General features: G+C 52.4%; 1 protein-coding gene across 5 annotated transcripts in view; it reads right to left on the bottom strand.

Moving 5' to 3' along the window:
* The window catches only part of LOC125340637 (katanin interacting protein), a 109,918-nt gene that overhangs the window by 33,672 nt on the left and 53,011 nt on the right, over nt 1-23,235 (bottom strand). For 3 of the 5 annotated variants that reach the window (XM_048332381.1, XM_048332382.1, XM_048332383.1), the window contains 6 exons: nt 21,014-21,145; nt 10,369-10,648; nt 9,225-9,356; nt 2,969-3,141; nt 2,203-2,306; nt 837-939 (listed from right to left, as the gene is read on the bottom strand). In XM_048332381.1, coding sequence (XP_048188338.1) covers nt 837-939; nt 2,203-2,306; nt 2,969-3,141; nt 9,225-9,356; nt 10,369-10,648; nt 21,014-21,145 — 924 coding nt within the window. The remainder of the gene's footprint in view (nt 1-836; nt 940-2,202; nt 2,307-2,968; nt 3,142-9,224; nt 9,357-10,368; nt 10,649-21,013; nt 21,146-23,235) is intronic. The other 2 variants (XM_048332386.1, XM_048332385.1) reach the window with 2 other exon arrangements.

The raw sequence follows: 23,235 nt of genomic DNA, 5'->3' as shown, positions 1-23,235 counted from the left end.
CCAGTGTGCCACCTGCCCAGCTTCCCTGTGACCTTGACAATGCTAGAGGTCATCGCCAAAAGTAACTTGCTGAGGCAGATACCAGAGAAGACACTAAAGTTACTCTAGTCTGTCCGTCCTTCCTTCCTTCCTTCCTTCCTTCCTTCCTTCCTTCCTTCCTTCCTTCCTTCCTTCCTTCCTTCCTTCCATCTTTCTTTCTTCCTCTCTCCCTCCCCCCTCCCTTCCTTCCCTTCCTCTCTCCCTCTCTTTTTCCTTAGTGGTTCTAGGGTTTAAACTCAAGGCTTTGTCCTTGCTAGGTAGATAGGTGCTCTACCTTGAGCCATGCCCCAGCCCTTTTTGCTTTAGTCATTTTTCAGACAGATGTTTGCCTGAGCTGCCCTCAAGACTGTTGACCATCCTACCTATGCTTCCCAAGTAGCTGGGACTACATACCAGCAACACCATGCCTGCCTTATTTGTTGACATGGGGGCCTAATTTTTCTTTTTGCCTAGGCTGATCTTGAGCCATGACCCTTCTGATCTCCACTTCCAAGGTGGCTGAGATTATAGGTATGCACTATTGCCCCACTCAGCTATAATTTGCATTTCTTGAAAGTGGGTAGTGTTGGACTTGTTTTTTGGTATGGGCTTATGTATGCACTATTTATGTTTCCTCTTGCTCACACAGGTTGGCTCTGTAGAAACTTCTGGCTGGCAGCTTTCTTTCTCTGCTTCCATTACCGCACTGTGTGCCCATCCCCGTGTAAGCCAGGAGGTGGAGACATTGTGCCCCAAGGCCCTCTCCCCTCCCCTCCCGCTACTACGTATACCTGGGTACCCCTGGGATTAGCCCTTACCTGGGGGACCAGCACTTGCTCCTCTGTTGCTGCTGAAGCCTTGGGCAGAGGGGCAGCGTCACTGTCAACAGCCTGCAGGACTTCCAGAAGCTTCTGTGGTTGCCTGAAATGAGATTTGGCTTTGGCAAAAGGTAGCAACAAACAACTCACAAAGGAGAACATGGCCTTCTGAGGTTGCTGGCTGGCTCTTCACCCCCGGGAGAAGTGGGAGACCGTGCCGGCACACAGCTCTGAGAGGCCAGACACCCGGCCCCTCACTTTAGAAACTGGTGCACAGCCAGGCGCTGGTGGCTCATGCCTGGAACCCTAGCTACTTAGGAGGCTGGGAATCTGAGGATCACCGTTCAAAGCCAGTCTGTCTCTTACCTCCAATGGGCCACCCAAATGCCAAAAATGGAGCTGTGGCTCAAGTGGTAGAGCGCTAGCCTTGAGTGAAAAAGCTCGGGGACAGCGCCCCGGTCCTGAGTTTATGCCCCAGGACCAACTCCCTAGATAACCAACCAACAGCTGCATAATTAAGCGATGAGACCAGAGCACAGCCAGAGCAGGGAGATGACAAAATGGAAGCCAAACCCAGCCTGGGGCCAGTTTTTGTATGACCTGTCGGCTAAGAATAGCTTTTACACTTTTTTACAGAGCTGTTAATCTACCCAGGCCCTGGGGATGGTGCGCCCTTATTCACGTCGGCAGCCGTGTGCAGGGAACGTACGGTTTCCACTTGGGCTCCGTGGAAATGGCTGGCGCTGCTTCATGACTACTTAAGTTCTTGACACGTTGTAAACAGGAGTTTCCCCTGGGGTGGATGCAGGCCTGGAGGGCTCCCCTACTGGTTAGTAAATTCCTCCTCCATCCTGAGGGAAAGCAGCCCCCCACCTTTCTAGACTACTGTAGCCTCAGACCAGGGTCTCTTGGTGCGCAGCAAGCCTGCTACTGGCAGAGTGCCTGTGTGCCAAGAGAAGCGCGGGCCTACTGGCCCAGCTGGGGCATGACTCTGAAGACGAATGTTCCCTGAAGACCAGGAAAAGGGGGGGGGGTGTCTATTTTTGATAGGAAAGTCTGGAGACCCTTCAGCTTGAGGCTAGATGTGAATGGGCAGGTGTTACGTCTGACCACTCTACACTAGAGATAAATGAGTTCAAAGAGCCGTTCAGGGTCACTGTGCCCCAGGGCCGTGGGGGAGCCAGTTTGCTACCCTGCATGGAAGCCTGAAGTGGCCTGGGGTCCAGCATGAAGGGGCTATTTGCCTTAAAGAGGGAGGGCATGTCCAGTGAACAAGGGAAGCAAAGCAAAGGAGCCACCAGACACTGCCTGCCCGCGGCCCTGCCCTGCTGCCCTCCACAGGCATGGAGCCCCCAGGGGTGGGTACCTGCTTCCCAGGAGGCCGATGGTGTCGCTGTGGCTGGTGGCTTGGGCGCCTCCAGCTGCCCTGGCCAGCTCCTGAGCTGTGGTCACTGGGGTAGGGCGAGGCAGCTGAGGAGGAGAAAGCGTGTGAAACCTAGGTCAGAGGACCGCCCTTCGGGAGCTGGGTGCTGTGAGACGTGCTGTCATCCCAGCTACTTGGGAAGATTGTGAGTCCAGACCAGGCCACACATACACTGTGAGGCCCTACCTAAAAAAAATAATAACTAAAGCAAAAAAGGGCTAGAGGCATGGCTCAAGGGGTAGAGCCTCAGCCTTGAGCAGAAAGGCCAGGGAGGCTCTGAGTTCAAACCCCAATATTGGAGCTTGGGGGGAAAAAAAAAGAAAATTACCAAGCTTGTAACCTTGGACAAACCGCTCCAGCCCTGGTCTGCCTGCCTGTGAAGGGGCAGAATGATTTGGACACACAGCGGCCCCAGGGCCAGCTGGGACGCATGAAGAAACACTGAAGGAATGCACACGGAGATGGCAGGGCACAGCGCATGTGGCACAGGACTTCACTGGCCCTTGGTCCGGGTGCGAGGTGGGCGCCAGGCTCCCCTGTGTGCTCTCAGAAGAGGATCGAGGGGCCCGCTGGGCCTTCTCCGCACCTCCCGGGTCACCTCTGCAGGCCGGGGCCTGGGTGATGGGAGCATGGGAAGGAACATGACAGGTGTGACGGGGACGAGGCTGCAGGCCCGGACTTCCTGGCTCCCCGGCCTGGGTGCACGCACCTGCAGAGGGCTGCGGGGGGGCTCGGCCTTCCTGCCCAGGAAGGCCTGCTGCAGGGCGGCGTTCTCCACCTGGATGGCTCGCAGTACAGCCGACGCCTCCTCCTGGCAGTCCTCCGCTGTGCACACTGCTTTGCGGGTGGCGGACAGGGGCCTCTCCCGCCGGCTGCCAGGCCCTGGGGGAGCAAACAGGAGGCTTTCCCTTTGGACAGTGTCCTCTAGCCCATGACGATGGTATGCAAGGACGCAGAGCCTTCTGGAATGACAACATCAGGACCCAGGAAGACCAAGACCCTGGAGGGCTGTTCTAGATGGAAGGATGCCCTGGCCGGTGCCTCTGAGCTATAAAGAAGTCTATCAGGAATGCAAGGGGGTGGAGGGGAGGGTCAGACCTGGGGTCTAGCTACCTGGGGGAAAGAGATTGAGAGATCTAAGTTCAAGGTCAGCCAATGGCTGGGCTCCACCGTGGGCAGCTGTCATCCCCAGGGATGGAGGGAAGCACCATAGGAGGATGGCCTCCCAGTCTGCCAGGGGAATATTTTGCAAATAGCCAATGCAAACTGGGGGCTGGGGTGTGGCTCAATGGTAGAAACAAGGCTTGTGTGGCAGGTGCGGGGGGCGGGGGGAAGGGGCCCTGTGGCCGGGCTGTGGCTCACATCACAGAGTGCCTGGAGGACAAATACAAATACATCACAACCCTGGGGGAGGGAGGGGACAACTGAGCAATGCTGCTCTGAGCACGGGGCCCTGAGGTGTTGAAAGGAGTGGCCCGGCCCTGGCCCTCACTTACTGCACAGTCCTGGGCAGAGACAGATAGGGGGTGAGGGTGGGGGTGGGGGAGACACGGCTGTGCCAGCCGAGAAGAGGATGTGGGAGTGGAAGCACATGGAACCCTGTGAGTATCGGCTACTCTGGGCCTTGGGGACAGCAGGTGCCAAGGTCCCGGGGCGAGAAGGATTGAAATGGTGGTCCACAGGGTACGAGAGAGAATGGCCAGCCATGAGGGTGGGGCGCTTCCTGGGGCCTGGAGCCAGGGGTCCCCAAAGGCCTAAAAGCCTCCACTCTGTCATGAATCCCACACACTGCTTCCTGATCCATTTCTGCACCTGTCATAATCATTTTTGCCGAACAGAAAGATGGGAAATGGCTTTCCTTCCAGACTTGACCTGTGAGCACTCGTAAGCATGTAGAACACACATCTGCCTGTAGCAGCTGCACCTCGCACAGCAGCACCCGAGCACGGGCGACCTCCGCTAAAGACAGCGGGTGCCCCGCACCCTTGGCATGGCTCTAATGGTGGAGGGAGGGGGGGAGGGAGAAGAGGGAGGGAGGGAGGGAGGCTCAGTGGCGCCAGGATGAGCAGAATCTGAAATTCATGAGCTCCTTCCCATTTCCCACACGTAACAACTTATAAAAAACCAGCTCCCCAAAAGAGCGATGAGCTGACCCTGGCCTTTCTCCGGCTGATCTGCAGAGCCAGGGACCTCTCTCTGGGGGGACACAGTGGGCCCCAGCTGGGCAGGGACAGTAGTCCTGAGATGACCAGGGAAGCCTGGGGCCCCAGAGGAGAGGGGGACGCTCTGTCCTTGGCCATGGGCCCAGCACTCAGCCCTTTTCAGAAAGGACCACAGACAAGCCATCTCCCCTGTATGCATCTTTCTTGTGTGTAGGGGGTGGGGGGCATCCTCTGCCAGGCAGGCAATAGCCAGGGGGCTGCGTGTGCTGAGTTATAATATGCTAAGATGATGTGCTTCCAAATGAAATCACCCTTTCTCGGAGTGAAGGTCAGCTCTGCGGCTTGGGCCCAGCGCTGTCCCCACCCCCGGATTCCCAGACCCCCTCGCCAGCCTGCTTCCCCCCACGGCGCGCATTCCTGCGGAGTGGCCTGTTAACTCTTTCTGACGCCCTCGTTCCTCACTCGGGCGGGCGAGCGCTGGCCTCGCGACAGGAATGGTGGATTGATTTTCCCTGCAGATGGGCAGAATGGCGGATTTATGCACGCCGTGAATTTGAGCCACCAGCTACCGCCAAATTGCACATTTTAATTTATCCCCAACTGCTCTTTTCTGGTGGTGAACCATCCCTCTTCTCCTAAGTGCACTGCGCTTTGCTTTCCTAGTGCTTGGCTTTCTTCTGTCTGACAATCGGGAACATTTACCATGAATACAAGGTGGGTCACTAAGAAGATGAGGTCGCAAGTCCGCGGGATGAGCCGCCCCTCTCCCCACCTCTGATCTCCAAAGCTCCGACTCGACTCACATGCCTTACCACATGCCAGGGCTCCCCGAGGTTGCCCGATGTGAAATCTGAGTGCTGAGGGACACTGCCTATTGTGTGACTTTTATTCTTTTCTTTTCTGGGGGGAGGCCTTACTGGGGTTTGAACTCAGAGCCTCATAGTTGCTAGGCAACCCCAAGCTTTAAAAAAAAAAAAAGAAGAAATCCACCTGAAAATTGGGATAAAATGAGGTTTCTGGCATCTCCCGCAAAGCTGCATGAAGCTGGGCAGGGGAGTACAGGCCTGCCACGCTGCACTAGGAAGGCTGAGGCAGGATTGTGACTACGGAACTGTCACTGTGAGCCATGGGGTGGTGCCACCCCGTCACGGGCACTGGCTGGGCGGGGGTAGGTGGCCACTCTGCCTGGCTGGCCACTGTTTGGGGTCTCTGTCCAGGTGCCTGGAATCCTGGCCTCTGAAGCCAGGACTGGGAGGCTGACTTAGGTCACGTGGTCACCGCCCTGTTTCCCACACCACACGTGCTGCTTTGCCACGGAGGCCAGGGAGCTCACGGTCCACCTTAGCACGATTAGGAAAGGACTGTCCTTTCCCTCTGGAGTTACCAAGCAGGTGGAAGGGCCCAGAGACGCTCGGGCCACGGCCATGGAGGAGATGCACCGCTGATGGTGGGTGGACATGCAGCTCCCTTTGCATTTCAGGGTCAGAAAAGCCAGGAGCCCCTGTGAGCATCTTAGGGTATTGTCAGTGTTCATGCTCCACTTGGGCCCACTGGGTCCCAAGGTCTGGGGCTTGGATCCAATGGAGTTTTCCTTGGCTTTGCCAGTAATTCTCGTGCAAGTCCAAATCTCAGAAGCACTGGTCTTGAGACAGCCTCCGGGCGATACGGCCTATGCACCTGGATCCCACCGTGCCCGAGGCTGCGCGGGACTTGAGAGGCAGTGAGTGACTCCGTTACCTGAGCCCATCTGAATTCCTGTCACTCGCTGGGCTCACGGTCAGGACGCTGACTGGTATGTTTGGAGATGCTAGACTTTGACCTAATGTTCTTCACGCTGCAGGAATGTGGACTCTGGGGCTGAGGCCCAATCCAGGAGTGCGGCTCTGTATTTAAGAGGGCAGCTTCTGGTCCATCATTCCCCGACAGCCCCAAGTGCCAATGTTTTGTATTGCACATGGCCGCTGCCCCTCTCCTCCTCCTGTACAGTGCCGCAGCCCCTCCCCTGGGGGAGGTTGCTGCCAAGGCTTGGGGACAGAGACTGGGCACCACAGGATATTGGATCTTCTGTGAGGACTGGGGGTGGTGACGGGGAGGGGGCAGCACAGGGAGGCACAGTGACTGGTGGAGGTGACATTTCCCCCCCCACCTCGTCCTGGGGACCTGGGGAAGAGGTAGAGACCATGGAGCCTGTAGCCCCCGCCCCAGAGAAAGTAGAGAGAGCAGCTCTGAGAAAGCAAAGGTCTGGAGGATTCTGAGTCCCCTCTTCGTGGGGTGAGGGGATAAACCCAACCAGATGCCACCAAATAAGAGGACCCCCACAAGCCAACAGGGGGGGCTCACTACTCACTCTCTTATACCCAGAGTGAGTGCTCTCTTCCCCCTTCCCATCCCCTCCCTCCTCCCTCCCTCTTTTCCCTCCCCTCCTCAGAAGCAGGAGGCACATGGTGGCTCTCCCAGCCAGGAGTCCAGGTTGGGGGCTTATACCAAGGCTCCAATAGCTAAGAGGCTTTTCCTCAGTTTCCCCTGGCCTCGCCTCCCCATCCCCCTCTTCCTGCCTCCCTCTGTGGGTGGAACTCCCCCCTGGAGTCTGCCTGGCTGCCTCTCCCCCACTTCAGCTCCCACCTGAAGCTCCTGGCTTCTAACCCTGTTTCCTGCGTCCTTCCCTTCCATTCGTTCTGTGTTGGACAGGGACAATGAGCCTGAGCCCTGGATGGTACCCATGGTGAGAGGGAGATGAGAGAGATTGCATGATCGTGGGGGTCATGTACACTTCACAGACACTAATGGAACTGCCAAGAAAAGGGGGTCCGGGGGGAAGAACTCTCTGGAGAGTGCAGGTGACAGGGGACACTTGTGCAAAGGCAGCTGGGCTAATTCACATGAATCCTTTGGAGCTCAAGAAGAGAAGCTAAACCAAATACTACACAACTCTGGTAGCAAGGTGTTAAAAAGGAAACAGGCCAGGCACCAGTGGCTCACATCTGTCATCCTGGCTACTCAGGAGGCTGAGACCTGAGCATCACAGTTCAAAGCCAGCTCCAGGAGGAAAATCCATGAGACTCTTATGTCTAATAAACCACCAGAAAACTGGAAGTGGTGCTGTAGCTCCAAGTGGTAGAGTGCTAGCCTTGAGCAAAAGAGCTCAGGGACAATGTCTAGGCCCTGAGTTCAGACCCCCACGATCAACTGGAGGGAAAAAAAAAAAGCAATAGGCAGGTAGCGGAGGGGACAGGAGCAGATAGGAGAAGGAGACCCAGGGTCTCTGGTGATGGCAGCACAGAGCTGGGAAACAAAGCAGACTTTGCCACCTCCCCTGGGGTGAGGGGCACAGGGAGGTTAGAATGTGGGCAGGACCACACAACTACAATAATGTAATAATGATGATGATGACAATAATAATGGTGATGATAAAGAGGGAGTTAAAACTCCTGGCAATGCATTTAAGTTGGGAGGGGGGGAAAATGGAGCTGCTGGAGGAATGGTAACTTTGCTAATCCGAAGTAGACACCAATAAGCCCAATACGCATGTTATAGTCTCTGATGATGACTAAAAGAATAATAAAAGAATGCATAACTAACAAGGGATAAGCCAAGGCCACTGGTGCAGAAGGAGGCAGGAGAGGAGAGCCAGCAGAAAATATACCAGGCGGGACAAATGGGAGGCAGACAGGAAGACGGTGGATGTGAAGGCGGAGAGAGGAGCAATTACATTAAATATAAGTGGACTAAATGCTCCCGTGGAAAGCACATGGATTGTCAGAGGAGAAAAATAAAAGCCATTAGACACTACTCACACAGTGACAAGACTAACAAGGAGAGATGAGGACATCACTTGATGGGAAAGTGAAAAGACAGGCAAAAAAAAAAAAAAAACCAAACCAAAGATGCCCCAGCGGAAGCAGTACCAATCAAGCTGAGTGGCTCTGCCTCGAAGAGGACTGAGGCGGAAGCCATTCCACAGTGGAGGTAGACTACATTTATGGAAAAGGGGAGGCGCCATTTGCAAGGTCTAATTTTGAGGGCACCAAACCTCACAGCCCTTCCCCCAGCACAGAGCAGGGGGAGAGCCCGTGCACGCTTACACGCTCAGACACACAGACACAGATACACACACACACACACACACACACACACACACACACACACACGTTCACCCCCACCTTCCAATCTGCTCTGGGCCTGGGGATCTGAGGCCTGGTGATGGTCACGTTCCCGCTACCCCCATCCCCCGTGAGTGCACACCAACACCTCTGGAGCCCGCTGCAGCTGTGACCTTCATCTACCTCCTTCCAGAAGTGCTCAGGCACCGCTGCTTGATTGGCTCCACTGGGCGCCGGCTCCTCTCAGTGGGTCACAGGAGCCTAGGGCTAGGACCCACGAGCCCTGTCCTTGCACAGATCCCACCTCCAGCACCCAGCTGCCTTCTGCTCTCCTTGGTTAGAGACAGACTCGGGACCCGCCCCAGCTGCATGACAAGCCAGGGTCTCCAGTGGCTGGGCCCCGGCTCTCCTGTCCTAGCCCTTGTCAGCCAGCCGGCTCTTCATTCTCAGACTGGCAGAACCAGGGGAGAGGGGAGTAGAATACACTGCCATGCTGTAATCACCTGGATCCAACTGTGCCTGAAGGCCTCACACCCTCCTTCTCTTCACACATACCCAATCCCTGCTCTTGGTTTTGTTTCTTTGGAGTGACACACTGGCTGAGAGCAGCTCAGCCCTAGTGAAAAGGGTCAGGAAGCCAGGCCTCCCATCGCAGCCCCCCAGTGTGAGTCCCCAGCCCCAGATTAGGGACCCCGATTCTTACTAGAGCTCGGCCTCTCCTGGTCCAAGAACACAGTCGGGGGCTGGGCGTTCAGGCTGGGCTCTGGTTTGCAAGGAACGAAGACCTCTGCATTGTCTTTCCGCTTAGCAGACAAATTCCTTTCCCTTTTATTACCTGTGGGGGGAACCATTGTTTAAATGTTAACCACCTGACTCTGCCTTCATTCATTCATTCAACAAATGCTTACTGACCTACCTGGATCAGGGAGCTTGAAATCCAGATTAGGAGAAAACCCAAGACAGGAGGACAGGTTTTGTGGCTGTGCCCACTCAACAGTAAATAAAAACTGATGCAGTATGGAAGTGGATGTGTGGCTCAAGTGGTGGCGTATCAGCCTTGAGTGGAAAATAGTTCACGAGGCCTCATCTCAACCAGTAAAACGCTGGGCATGGTGCTGTGCACCTGTCATCCCAGCCACATGGGAGGGAGGTGGGAGCCCAAGGGTGTGCTCAAGGCCACCCCAGGCAGAAAGCACAGCCCCATTAGGACTTCTGTGCCCTTTGTGCCCGTGGGGGGATGGCTCAGCGGCAGCGCACCTTCAGAGCAAGCACCAGGCCCCAGGTTCAAACCTGGGGACCACCAGCGTCCAGCCCTGATGCAGTCCTGAGAGTCAGGCATGGGGCTTTGTCTGGAACCCAGGGGTTGGGAGGAGGGAAACAAAGTCCCTTTGTGATAGGGTCGCAAAACTACTACCTCCCATTGAGGCAGCCGTGCCTCTGGGGGTTTGGAAAACTTGCCCAAGAATGGATCCGATGCCAAGGAAAGCAGAGATGGTGGGTGGGTGGGAAAGGAAGAGGAAAGGGGAGGGAGAGGCAGGAGGAGGGAGGAGGGGGGAAAGGGGAGGGAGGAGGAGGGATGGGGAGGTCTGGACTTGTCAGTTACCGAAGCCAATCAACAGCCCTGGCGGCATCCACTACCCTGCATTTGCCAACTGGCAGCAGAGTGGGCACCGGGCAGCCCTGCGGGCCCTGGCACACCATCACCACCTGGGGTTTCGTGGGTGCTCGGAAGACTCTGGATCTTGCGATCACAGACAGTTGGCGGGCCTCTGTTCCTGTCCAGAGCTGACACTGAAGTCCCCCCCGGATGCCTTGATGCCCCCAGTTTGCCACACAGTGGAGCTCACTTGTGGAGGACGGGTTGGACTCCAGCACCACCAGTGTCTCTGCCCGGGGAGGCCGTCCCTCTGGCTCCTGGTGCTCGGGACGAAGCTCAGGTACAGGATGACCCCTGGGCAAAGAGGTGTCCTCCTCAGGCTGGGTGGTGGGCACCGGGTCCTCTGGGTCCTCGGGCTCTGGCTCGGAGGAAAGGACGTCTTCTTCTATCGAGTCACCCACATCACTGGAACAATCCTCAGACTGCCTGGGTGGATCGACGACACAGGCTTCCCGGCTTTTCCTCAGCTCCTGCCAAAGCCAAGAAGAGAGATGAAGCTTAATATATGATGCTTGGTGAAGAAAAAAACGGACTTGAAAGTACGTGAACCGAAAACCAATTCCCCACCAAAGGAACGTTTAATGACATAAACACATCTCAACCCATGCGCTGTCGCTTGCTTCTTTGATGAGGAGGAAAGGGCAGGGCAGGGAACCGGGCTCAGCTCTGTGGGGCAGTGGTGGTGTAATAATTATGATGTCTGTGTCCCCCGAGATGTTTGTGTGCATGCGTGTGTGTATGTGGCCACATATGCTTTGTGTGTGTGTGTGTGCCTGTGGTTGTGGGCACACAAGTGTGCATGAGCGTACACAAGCGGGCATGCATGTACATTTGTGGGTGCATGCATGCATGTATGTGTGTACATGTGTGTGAATTGTGCATATACTCTGTGTGTGTATATGTGTGAGCATGCGCTTGTGTCTGTGTGTATGTGTGTGTGAGACATTCTGGCTCTTGGCTGTGAACACAGATAGTGGAGTTGCCTGCCAAGATTTTCTGACTGAGTGAATCTGGGACAGGCCCAACAGGCCCCAGACCACACTTGGAATATGAAATGCCAAAGAAGCCAGGCACTGGGGGCTCACGCCTGTAATCCTAGCTACTCAGGAGGCGAGAACTGAGAATTGTGGTTCGAAGCCAGCCCAAGCAGAAAAGTCCAAGAGACTGTTATCTCCAATTAACCACAAAAAGATGGAAGCGGAGCTATGGCTCAAAATGGCAGAGCACTGGGCTGGGGATATGGCCTAGTGGCAAGAGTGCCTGCCTCGTATACATGAGGCCCTGGGTTCGATTCCCCAGCACCACATACACAGAAAACGGCCAGAAGGGGCGCTGTGGCTCAAGTGACAGAGTGCTAACCGTGAGCAAAAAGAAGCCAGGGACAGTGCTCAGGCCCTGAGTCCAAGCCCAGGACTGGCCAAAAAAAAAAAAAAAAAAAAAAGGCAGAGCACTAACCTTGAATGAAAAAGCTCAGACAGTGCCTGGGCCCTGAGTTCAAGCCCCAGGACTGACACATATGCAAACAAAAGAGACAAAAGTAATTCCTACCTCTCCCCATTATTTCATAATTTATTAAGCAGCTTGGTATTTTCACAATTTCTCATGAAAAGGAAATCTGAATTTCCATAATTCTTCTGTCTCAACTTGATTTTTTTGTTTCTATTAAATTAATGCAAATTTAAAGGTTATAATTGTATTTACAAAATACCTATTATAAAACAAAAACCAAGCCGAGGTTCCATATGCCTGGTGTCCTCTTTACAAAGGAAAAGAAGGTATTGGCTCACACAAGGTGAGTGAACAGAGGCCCTGGAGATAGTCACGTGACAGAAAGCCATCTGTTCCAAGGGCAGAGGAGTCCTGGGCTAAGAAGCAATGAGGGGTCGGGGAGAGGGAGAGGGAGAAAGACAGAGACACAGAGACAGAGAGAGACAGAGACAGAGAGACAGAGTTCTGCAAAGAGAAGGACCTGGAGTTGCTGGCTTTGAAATCAGTGCACCCCCACTTCAAAGGGGCCCCATGCTGTGGGACCCACCCAATGCTTGGATGTCATCTTCCAGAAATTTCTCTGTGAAAACTGACTTCAGAAGCTTTGCTTTGAAAGCTTGTTCTACGCCGTGTCAGTGTTTCAAATGCTAAGTTCACGCCATCTCCACAGACAACGCCTGTCTCTGCTGCCTCAGCCTGCGCGTGGAGAGCAAGAACAAGGCTTAAGGAACTTGCTAGAACTGCTCCTGAAAAGCAGCCTAAGCTGAGGCTGGACAGACAGGCGCCATCTACATGTCATCCGTCTTGCTGCCTGGCTGAGGAAAGCCCAGAACTGGTGATTAGTGAAAGGCTGGTGTTTGCAATCACAGGGCCACAGCTATGCCACGGACTCCCACACCGCGACCAAGCACCAGCGTCCACCTCGACGGGACAGCGGGCCTCCAACTGGAGGAAGAGCCTGAGGCCGCAGCGTCAGCAATGGCAAAGCCAGGATGCGGGCCAATGGCTGGCTGAGGTTTTCGGGTTTGTTTTTGTTTGTTTGTTTGTTTTGCCAGTCCTGGGGCTTAGACTCAGGGCCTGAGCACTGTCCCTCTTAAGCCACAGTGCCACTTCTGTCTTTTTCTGTGTATGTGGTGCTGAGGAATCGAACCCAGGGCTTCATGCATGCTAAGCAAGCACTCTACCACTAAGCCACATTCCCAGCCCCACTTGTTGTTTTTTCCATACTGGGGACTGAACTTGCCAGGCCAGTGCTCTACCACTCCCACCCCACCCCTGAGGAGAGGCCAAGGACCCCCCACAGTCCCCAGCCCAGGAAAAGGCTGTGGGATCCCTCTCACGCAGAGTCAAGCAGGCACCCGAGAATGACCAAGCACCCCAGGAAATCATCACTCTCAAGTGCAGGCACCAAACTTCACTAATTTAATTAAAAGACAACTACTACCCAAGGAAAGAGAGTTGAACAGAAGACAACTTGAGCACAGAGAAAATGAACACCCCCGGGGACACAGGAGAGGGTCTATGACCCGCAAAAAAGAAGCAGGAAAACTTCATAGCATGAACATTTGTACCAAAATAAATTAAGCAGCAGAGAATGCCACGGGGTATGCAAACAGACTTTAATAAGAGCATAGTACTTTTTTTTTTTAAGACAAAAAGTTTGAAGGAAAAGCTAAGAGATGTAAAGAGGAGTTCCTGTCTAATAGGAGAATAAACAGAAATAAGAACAGAAAATAGTAACAAATGAAAATTTTCCAGCGCTAAAGAAAGTCACAAGACTGAAAAGGCTCACCTACTCTTTTATCTCTTTTTCTGTGTGGTTTGGAGATACTGCTTTGCTATGGAACCCTGGGTGGCCCTGAACTAGCTATGTAGCCCCAGCTGGCCTCAAACTTAAAGTTCTCCCACCTCAGCTTTCTGAGTGCTAGGATTACAAGTGTGTGCCACCATGCCTGGCTACCACCGATTTTTTTTTAAATTGGGATAAATGTACTGAGAATGATATATTCACATAGGTAAAAGGTACACCCTGTGAAAAAAAAGCATCATGATGCTACTGTGCACAGAATGATGGAGATTTAAAAATATACAGAGCAAAGCTAGAAAAATAAAAGGGAAATGAAAGTTCTGAGAAATCAATCTGACCAAACAGACAAAGAAAAAAAGAAGTACAGACCTATTCCAGAAGTTACTAATACTAATGAGTATTTCCCAGACTAATTAAAAATGCAAATCCTGCCAAACTCTGGCAGGATTATGTCAGTAATCCTACTTACTCTGGAGGCTGTGATCCAGAGGATCAAGGTATGAGGTTAGCCCAGGCAGAAAATTCTAGAAAATTACATGTCCAAAAGAACCAGCAAGAAGTCAGGCTGTGAATGGTAGAGTACCAGCTATGAGCAAGCAAATCATATGAGCTGGAGGCCCTGAGTTCAAACCCTAGTACAGGGAGAGAAAAAAAAGGCAAATATGAAGTCCTTCCTACCTTCTCCAGACCTAATTCTGCACCTTAGGGTGTGATATGAAAATCAGCACTGTTTTCTTCTTGGTCAATTGTGGGGCTTGAACTCAGGGCCTTGGTCCTGTCCCTGAGCTTCTATGCTCAAGGCTAGCACTCTACCTCTTTGAGCCACAGTTGTTGTTTTTTTAAATTAAATTTTATTGACAAGGTGATGTGAAAAGGGGGTACAGTTACATAATAAGGCAGTGAGTAATTTCTTGTCATAGCTGTTATACCCTCATTTTTCTTTCCCTTCCCTAGTTCAGGTAGGCATATCTACAATATCCAGTGTACCAAAATCATATACAGTAACCATGTAGGGTACGCCAAAGGAAATTCACCTAGTACATTAAATGTAACGTAACGACAACAATAGAATCCTCTTATGTCCTTCTCTTGGAGTTCTTTTTGCTTATCCTCATCTTATATGATCATGTGTACAAGCTGTTGAGCTATTGTGATCCACTGATAGGTCTATCCTAGACCTTTTTATGTTTGTTTAGTAGTTGTTTGGTTTTAGATACATAAAGTTGCTGATCTAAACATGTGGAAATACCATTTGAAAAGAAGTTTGTTATTTTGCAGACCTGGTCTCTACTGTTCCCCCCCCCCCACACACAAAGGTCATATATCAAGGAGATCATGCCCCTTTGTTCTCTGTGTTCTAGGCTTGTCTCGCTCAACATTATTTGTTCAAGCTCTGACCATTTCCCTGCGAATACCAATATTTTCTCATTTCTAATCACTATGTAGTATTCCACTGTGTATAGGTACCATATTTTTTGGATCCATTCATCTGTGGAGGGGCATCTGGGTTGTTTCCATATTTTGGCTATTGTGAATTGTGCAGCGATAAACATGGATGTACAGATGTTTTTATGGTATCCTGAGACCTGTTGTTCAGGATAGATGCCTAGGGTATCTCTAGGCTGAGCTTTCTGAGGAACCTCCATACTGTTCTCCAAAGTGGTTGCACTAGTTTGCACTCCCACCAACAGTGGAGAAGGGTTCTTCTTTCCCCGCATCCCCTCCAGCATTTGTTGTTGCCTGAGTTCAGAGTACAGGCCATTCTAACTGGAGTGAGGTGGTATCTCAGGGTTGTTTTTATTTGCATTTCCTTTACTGCCAGGGATGCTGAACATTTCCTCATATGTTTCTTTGCCATTTTTATTTCTTCTCCTGTGAAGTCTCTCTTTAGCTCCTTTGCCCGTTTCATAATTTGTTTACTGGGTTTGGAGGGGGTTAGTTTCTTGAGTTCTCTGTAGATGACAGATATTAGGCCTTTGTTGCTGTGCTGGTGAAGATCCTTTCCCATATGGTTGGCAGTCTTTCTAGTTTAGTGGCTATGTCTTTAGCTGTGCAGAAACTTTTTATTTTGTAGTAGTCCCATTTGTCGAGTCTCTCTCCTATCTGTTGTGCCTCTGGGACTCTGTTCAGGAAGTTCCTTCCTATGCCTATAAGTTCTAGTGTCTCTCCTACTCTGTCCTTCAGTAGTTTCAGGGTTTCAGGTCTGATGTTGAGGTCCTTAATCCACTTTGAGTTGATCTTGGTGCATGGTGATAGGCTAGGGTCCACTTTGAGCTTTCTACAGGTGAGCCACAGTTCTAATACTACTTTGTGGAAGTTAATTATAGATAAGAGTCTCCTGCCCAGGTTGACCTCGAACCATGATCCTCAGATCTCAGCCTCCTGAGTAGCTAGGATTACTGGTGTGAGCCACCAGTGCCCAGCAGAATTTGCACATTTAATAGGCAGAACAAATGATTTGGATACAGGTTTAACAAGTTAAAGGTGTGATTGATCACACCTGTAATCCCAGCTACGTGGGAAGAAGAGATTGAGAGGATCATAGTTTCAGAAGAGCTTGGACAAAAAGTTGCTAGTGAGACATCACCTCTATCATTAAGCTGGGCATGGTGGCTCACCCCTGTAATCTTACCTTCTCTCGAGGCTGAGATCTGAGGATCATGGTTGGAAGCCAGAAGTGAAGATGTGGCTCAAGTGGTACAACACTTGAGTAAAAAAATGGCTCAGAGATAGTGCCCAGGCCCTGAGTTCAAGCCCCAGGACTGGTCCACTTCTCTCCCAGGCCCAGCTGAGACCAAGTGAAGGCTTCTATGCTCCTGCCCTGATCACGGATGTCAGTGTTCTTCAAAGTAAACACTGTATGCCAGAAACCCTGCTGTCTCAGCCATTGTGTGCAAGTGCACAAAACCTCATTGTCAGCTTATGTGCCCTGACTCATGGTTGGGAAAACACTGGCACTAAAAATTACAACTTAGTGACATGCTGACTGAAGGTAGCTTGTGTGGGTGATTACCTCTTAGCCTGCCCTCCCTCCCTACCCCCAGTCCCCCCCAGCTCCCTCCCAGTCCCCAGCAGCCCACCTTCAGCCCACCCCTTCCCTCCCTCATTCATGTAATCCAGCCATTGTACTTTTACATGAATTGTGGGGGTGGGGAGCAAGTTTCAGCCCTGGCAGCCTAGTGACACATACAAAGTCTGGGGGTGATGGAGACCCCACTAGTTACACACGCCCTCTGTTCCCATGGCGTGTGTAACACAGGAAATGGTTTTCTATTAACTCTACCCAGTAGGAATACAAAATACAGAATCCACTCTTCTTTCTCTTCCTCTTCTTCCTCCTCTTTCTCCTCCTTCTCCTCTTCTTCCTCCTCCTCCTTCTTTCTTCTTCCTCCTCCTTCTCCTTCTTCTTATTTTTGGTGCCAGTACTGGGGCTTTAACTCAGGGCCTTGCACTCTCACTTGGCTTTCTTGCTCAAAGCCACAGCTCCATTTTCAGCTTTTTAGTGGTTAATTGGAGATAAGAGTCTCACCAACTTCCCTGCCCGGGCTGCCTTCAAATCTTGATCCTCAGCTCTCAGCCTCCTGAGTAGCTAGGATGACAAGCGTGAGCCACCAGCGCCAGCTGGCTCCCCTCTTCTTATGGGATGAGGAAATAGACTCTAAATGCTGGTGGCTGAGTCCTGGTCCCTTATGGAAAAGTCCAGCCACCGATCCTGACTTAGTGGGTCTCAGTCACCCTTCCAACTTCCCTACCACAGGCTGGCAAGCCCCAGCTCTTCAGAAGATGGGATGTATGTACCTGCTGGGCTGAGAATCGAACCTGTGGATCTACTGTCTGTGCCACATTCCTGATCCAGAACATGGAATATAAAACAGCATGGGCAAGAGCAGTTTCCTACTCAGAACAACACAGAGGAAGGATGAGGTGAGCAGAGCGGAGGGGGTGGAAAGCACCACCACTGCCGTTACCCAGGAGTCTTGGCCACAGCCACCGTGTCAGCCCCAGGGCCACACTCCACGCTCCTCCCCCCCCCCCACAAGCTGGGTCTGCATGTCCTAACATGAAAACCTTTCCTGCCTGCCTCTATCTTCTCAAGTTTTTTTTCTCTCCAATTTGACAAAGTGGGAAAACCCAAATCTAAGGGGTTTATATATTCATTTGCATTTACATAGTAATGTCTTCATATATCACAGCACAAATCCAATTCCTAGCTCTCTAAATTTTACCTCCTTAGTAAAAATCCCTTTCTATGAGAAGCTAACTATATATATCCATTTCTTTGTCTATTTTCAGTGCTGGGGACTGAACCCCAGGCTTTGTGCACACTAAGCGTGTGCCCTGCCAGGGAGCCGCATCTTGTGGGGGCTGAGCTTATCCTGAGACAGGCCCCCCTCCCCCAGGCTGCATGATGTTATCCCCACCCCAGCCCTCTGTACACCCTTTACTGTACCCCATCTCTTTCTTACAAGAGGGCTTGTTCTCGTCCTTTACAATCGGGCCATTTCCCCTCTTTACTGCGGTTTTTGCTTCTGAAACTTCATTGAAGCCGAGTGTGGTGACACACACTTGTAATCCCAACACTGGAGAGGCTGAGGCAAGAGAACCTCAAGTTCAAAGCCAGCTCAGACTACATAGTGAGACCCTGTCTCATGTAAATAGAAAGACAGTTGATAGAAAGAGAGAGAGAGAGGATGATAGAAAATAAAACATTTTGAAGTCTGTCGAACATCAGTGTAAACTTCCAGTCTACCTGACTTTATGTCTCATAACAATGTTTACATTGGTGTCTTGTGGAGGATGAGTACAGCTTTACTCCTGATACTTAAATGGAGCCATCACCCCCATTGCAGCACACAGTGCATGTTCCAAGGACAGCAGCTATGACTGCAAGAGGATCCATTGGTTCCCTCTTCCCACCAAAGTTGTAAAACTGCTCAAAACCCTAGGGTTTTCCACAAGTAAAATCCCTAATATTGATGATGGGCCCAATTCCTATGCAATATTGACTTCCCACCTCTTCCTCCTCTCTCCCTTCTCTTCCTTGGCTTCTCACCCCAGGGCCTTTGCATCTGTTGCAGCTCCCTTGGTCTAGGGCCCTCTGCTCTACATAGCTGCCTCCTTTGCTCTTGTGAGGTTTCTACTTAATTATGGCCCCTGCAAGGGGAAGCCCACATCCACTGCCCATGAGAAATAGCAGCTGCTTACTGTCTCGCCAGCCCTGCAGTTAACAGAAGCTGTCACCTCCCACAAACTACATACTATCTCATGCTTTACCTTCAGCATCTGGTTCAGGTGCGAACCATAACACTATGGAGACAGCAGTGGTCCTGTTGGAAGATGGACCCCTCACTAGGAGTTGGTGCTCACACCTATAAGCCTGGCTACTCAAGAAGTTGAGATCTGAAGATCATGGTTCAAAGCCAGCCAGGGCAGGAAAGTCCATGAGAGTCTTATCTCCAATTAGCCAACAAAATGCAGAAGTGGAGCTGTGGGTCAAGTGGTAGAGTGTCAGCCTTGAATGCAAAAGCTAAGGGACAGTGCCCAGGCCCTGAGTTGAAGCCCCAGGACCAGCAGTTAAAAAAAATGTGGACTCCAAAACTTCAGATGTTTGAAGAGTCCCCCATCCCCAATTCAGATGGTCACATCCTGATTGGCTAAGGTGATGCAGATGATGGTCACATGGGCATCCTGACTGGCTAATGTCAGCCTGCAATTCACACCTTTTCAGAGTCCTGTGTCTGTGACATGTGGTCTGTGAACCCAGAGTAATCAGGAAATTTCAGTTCACCAGGGACGGGAAGAAGGCAGAGGCTGGCCAGTTTCAGCAGTGAAGGTCAGGTTCAAAGTCACCATTCTGCAGACAGTTTGAGGGCTGAGTGTGTTTACCCAGGCGCCTTTCTCTATTCTTTGCCTGCTCAGATTGCATCTGGTAATGGGACTGTCTTTGCAGGAAAGCTGGCATCGCCATTTCCCTCTCTCCTTTTGCAGGAAAATAACTCGAAGGGGAAATTGAGTGTGAAGCCTTGGGGAGAGCCCCTCAAGATGGGGAGAGAAGGGAGAGACAGAAAAACAATCAGGCACTTGCGGTGGAGGAAATGAACCGCACTGGAGCAGCAGCCTCCACGCCGGCCCTGGGCATGGACAGGGAAGCTAATGGCTCTTAAAAGCTTGTGAGAGATGTGGCTGCCTGGCATTGGAGGAACTGGGCAGCCTGGGCTGGAAGAATTAAGTGTTCATTTAATGACGTGCCGGGTGCCTGATCAAAGGCAAACTAGCAGAGCCCCTGACTTGAAGGGCACCCTCACACACTGAGACATGGTGGAGGAACTGAGCATGGCTGAAATCCAGCTAAAAGAAAGGGAGGGCTTGTTTGGTCATGACAGCTCCAGCAGAGGAAGCCTTAGCAGACTCAAAAGCAAATTAGTGGCATGGCAGTAAATGCTTGTCAGCCCAGGAATTCCAGAGACGGAGACTGGAGAACTGTGAGTTTGAGGCCAGCCTGTGTCACACAGAGAGACCCTGACTCAACAAGCAAGCAAACAAACAAAAGCAAGCAAGCTGTCTGTGTATATGAAAGGCAGTAAGACCTACCATTTTCCCCAGTGTTCATTCGCTTCTGTGGATGGGGTTTGGGTCATTGAAAAGGAAGCCTTAACCAATATGTAAGACATAGACTCCCCCCCGCCCTGCTCCTGCCCTCCTCCCACTTCTGAGCAGGGCCTTGGACAGCACCGGCTCCTCCTTCACGAGACACTGCGGTTTCATGAAGCCACAGGCAGATGCTCTTCCCCGGACGCTAGGAGATCCAGCCTGAACACGCACGCCCTGGCAGAGGAACTAAGCAACTTGACGTTGACCTGTTACATCTCAAGAATTTTGCTTAACTGGGTGCTGATGACTCATGCCTGTCATCCTCGCTACTCAGGAGGCTGAGATCTAAGGATCACGGTTCAAAGCCAGCCTGGGCAAGAAAGGCCATGAAGACTCATCTCCAATGAACCACCAAAAAAGCTGGAAGTAGAGGGGTGGCTCAAGTGGTAGAATGACAGCTTTAAGCAAGAAAAGCAAGACGGATCACAGGCCCTAAGTTCAAGCCCCCGCCCCCCATATAGGTATAAAAAGAACTTTGCTTATTTAGAAATGGAGATAACACAATCATTTCTTTTTAATGCCAAAAGCGATAAATACCCTTCTATGCAGCCCCAGCTGCCTACCTCACTTCCTCAGCCTGGCACCCACTGCCCTCAGCCTCACCTCAACCTCATTTTCCTTGTTCACGCCATACCTGCACTCTGCAGCCACATGCTCTCTGCAATGGCTGCGCCTTCTTCCTGGGATGCTTTTCCGATCCATCTTTGCCACAATGCCCCTTCTTGTCTATCAGGCTTCCATGGTGACGGCACATAGAGAGGCCTCCCTGTCTAGGACCCCAGGTGCCTGGCACAGGCTCTGATCTCTTCACACCAGGAATGAAGAGTGATGGGTGGGTGAGGGACAGCATGGGCCACTGCCGGCCACAGGGCCCTGCAGCCGCTCCTACCTGTGGATGGTCCCCTGAAGCCTCACTGGCCTGGCCAGCCACATCCCCACAGGGCTCAAAATCGTCAGAGTAGTCCAGAGGAGGCTCGATGTGGAGGCGCGAGCCGGCTTCTGTTCTGATCTGCACGGATTTCTGCACATGGGAGAGAGATTGGGGATGTCGGGCAGGGCAGAGATGCCTGCCTTCCCGCCTGACCACAGCTGTGCGGTCCAGGTTGCTACAGGCACCTCGCCAGCCTTGTGCAGTGGCTTGCACACATCAGCAGAATGTCTTTCTTTTTTTTTTTTTTTTTGCCAGTCCTGGAGCTTGAACTCAGGGCCTGAGCACTGTCCCTGGCTTCTTTTTTTTTTTGCTCAAGGCTAGCACTCTACCACTTGAGCCACAGCGCCACTTCTGGCTTTTTCTGTTTATGTGATGCTGAGCAATCAAACCCAGGGCTTCATGCACGCTAGGCAAGCACTCTACCACTAAGCCTCATTCCCAGCCCCATCAGCAGCAGAATTTCTACAGGTGTTAAGCATGGCCAAAAAGTGCCCTGCTAATAACCAAGTTGATCCCAGATTTGGGCAACCCTGCCTGTGCGTGCCCACCCTGGATATCCTAAATCCAACACAGCAGGGGACAAGCTTTTGGGGACTCTCCTCCCCTTAGCATTTCCAATCTTTGTCTGGGAAACAACCACACAGGCCCAGGGTGGTGGTGGCAAGCCCTCTCCCACATCTCCCAGGATCCCTTCTCCGGTTTCCACTTTCCAGAGAACTTCAGAACAGCTGCCTCACGAAATAGACACGTCGCGGGGCCACAGACACAAGAGGAAAGGCCCCTGGAGAGGCCACTTCCCCATGCCCTGCAGACCCCAGGTGCCTCTTGCTAATTTCTAGAACCAGCTCTTCTCACTGCCTTGCCGCTCTGCTCACTGCCAGCGTTTGAATGGGGTCCACACAGGGAAACACAGCAGGGAACTCTAACACTGGAGTTTACTGTGAGCTGGGTTTCCACGCTGGGCTCCTCCTCTCCCCCAGGATCCCCTCCTCAACATCCTCCCGGCTGGGGAAGGGGACACTAACAGAGAGGAGGAAGAGGGAAGTGGCAGACTGCTAGGCATGGCCCAGGAAGAGCCTGGGTGCCACCCAGCCCTTCAGGGTGTCTGATCCTTTCTCTAGAGGGTTGGCTTGGACCAGGGCCTGCAGGCAAGCTGCATTGGCCTCCCTAGAAACCTGGGAAGTGGAGGAGTCTGGCCCATCTCTGCTCTCATCAGCCAGCATACTTCACCGGCAGTCTTGTGCGTAGTCCCTGGTGTCAGGAACAACACCCTGGTCCCATTCTGGGAAACACTCCTGCCTGCCTCTAGTCCTCAGGTCCTTGTGGTTCAGCGCAACTGAGACTCCACCACGGAGAGATGGAGCACGTGACCCAGGCCAATCAGAGGATGAAGCCTGCCATGATTGGATGAGTGTTCTAGGGTAGCAAAGAGACGCAGGAGGAGAAGACAGAGGTGATGAGGAATTGTGGTGGCCCCAGGGCCCCGTGGATATACAGGGCACACGGCTGAGAGGAGAGTAACCCTGTCGCATGGTTTGGGTTCCTGGGCGAGCTGTACCTGACTGTAAGTGGAAGGAGTGGAATGAATGGGCTCTGCTGGCCTTTGAATTGTATCCCAGCACATCTGGCATAGAGGAGCCCAGGTACAGCTTTCTCCTGCAGTCTGCTGTCTGCAGCAGCACGATGCCCATGTCACTAAGACCTCCTGGATGCAACACAGGGCCTCTCAGGGGTCAAGCAAGGCCTTCCCAAGCACTGGCTACAGGCGGGTCCTGTCCTCTCTCTCCCATGGTACCACAGAGCAAGATGATGAAGCCACAGGGCACCAAACGAATGTGAGCAGCAAAGCGCTCGTAATGCTGAGTGGGTGTCCACCCGCCCAAGAGGGGAATAAATAGGCCCTCCATCTGGCCTGCTCTCCCACCCCCAGGCCCAGAGAGCCTTCTCTGCCCCCGCTGGGAGGAGATGGAGAGCGGCCCCGCCCACACCAAGGCTGGCAGGCTCCAGCCCAGCCCCCAGCCCTGGCACCACGCATGCTCCCTGCCTCCCACCTGCCCGCCCTTGCACGGGAAGGTGACTGGAGCCGGGCTGCCTCTCACTTGTTTTTTTTTTTTTCCAGGAGTGGGTGTCCTAAAACAGTGCTCTTTCCATGCCCAGACCTGGGAAGACCTCAGCAGTAC

The sequence above is a fragment of the Perognathus longimembris genome, chromosome 23 (genome assembly GCF_023159225.1).
Source record: "Perognathus longimembris pacificus isolate PPM17 chromosome 23, ASM2315922v1, whole genome shotgun sequence".
Lineage (NCBI taxonomy): Eukaryota > Metazoa > Chordata > Mammalia > Rodentia > Heteromyidae > Perognathus > Perognathus longimembris.
This window is presented reverse-complemented; position numbering and strand designations above follow the sequence as displayed.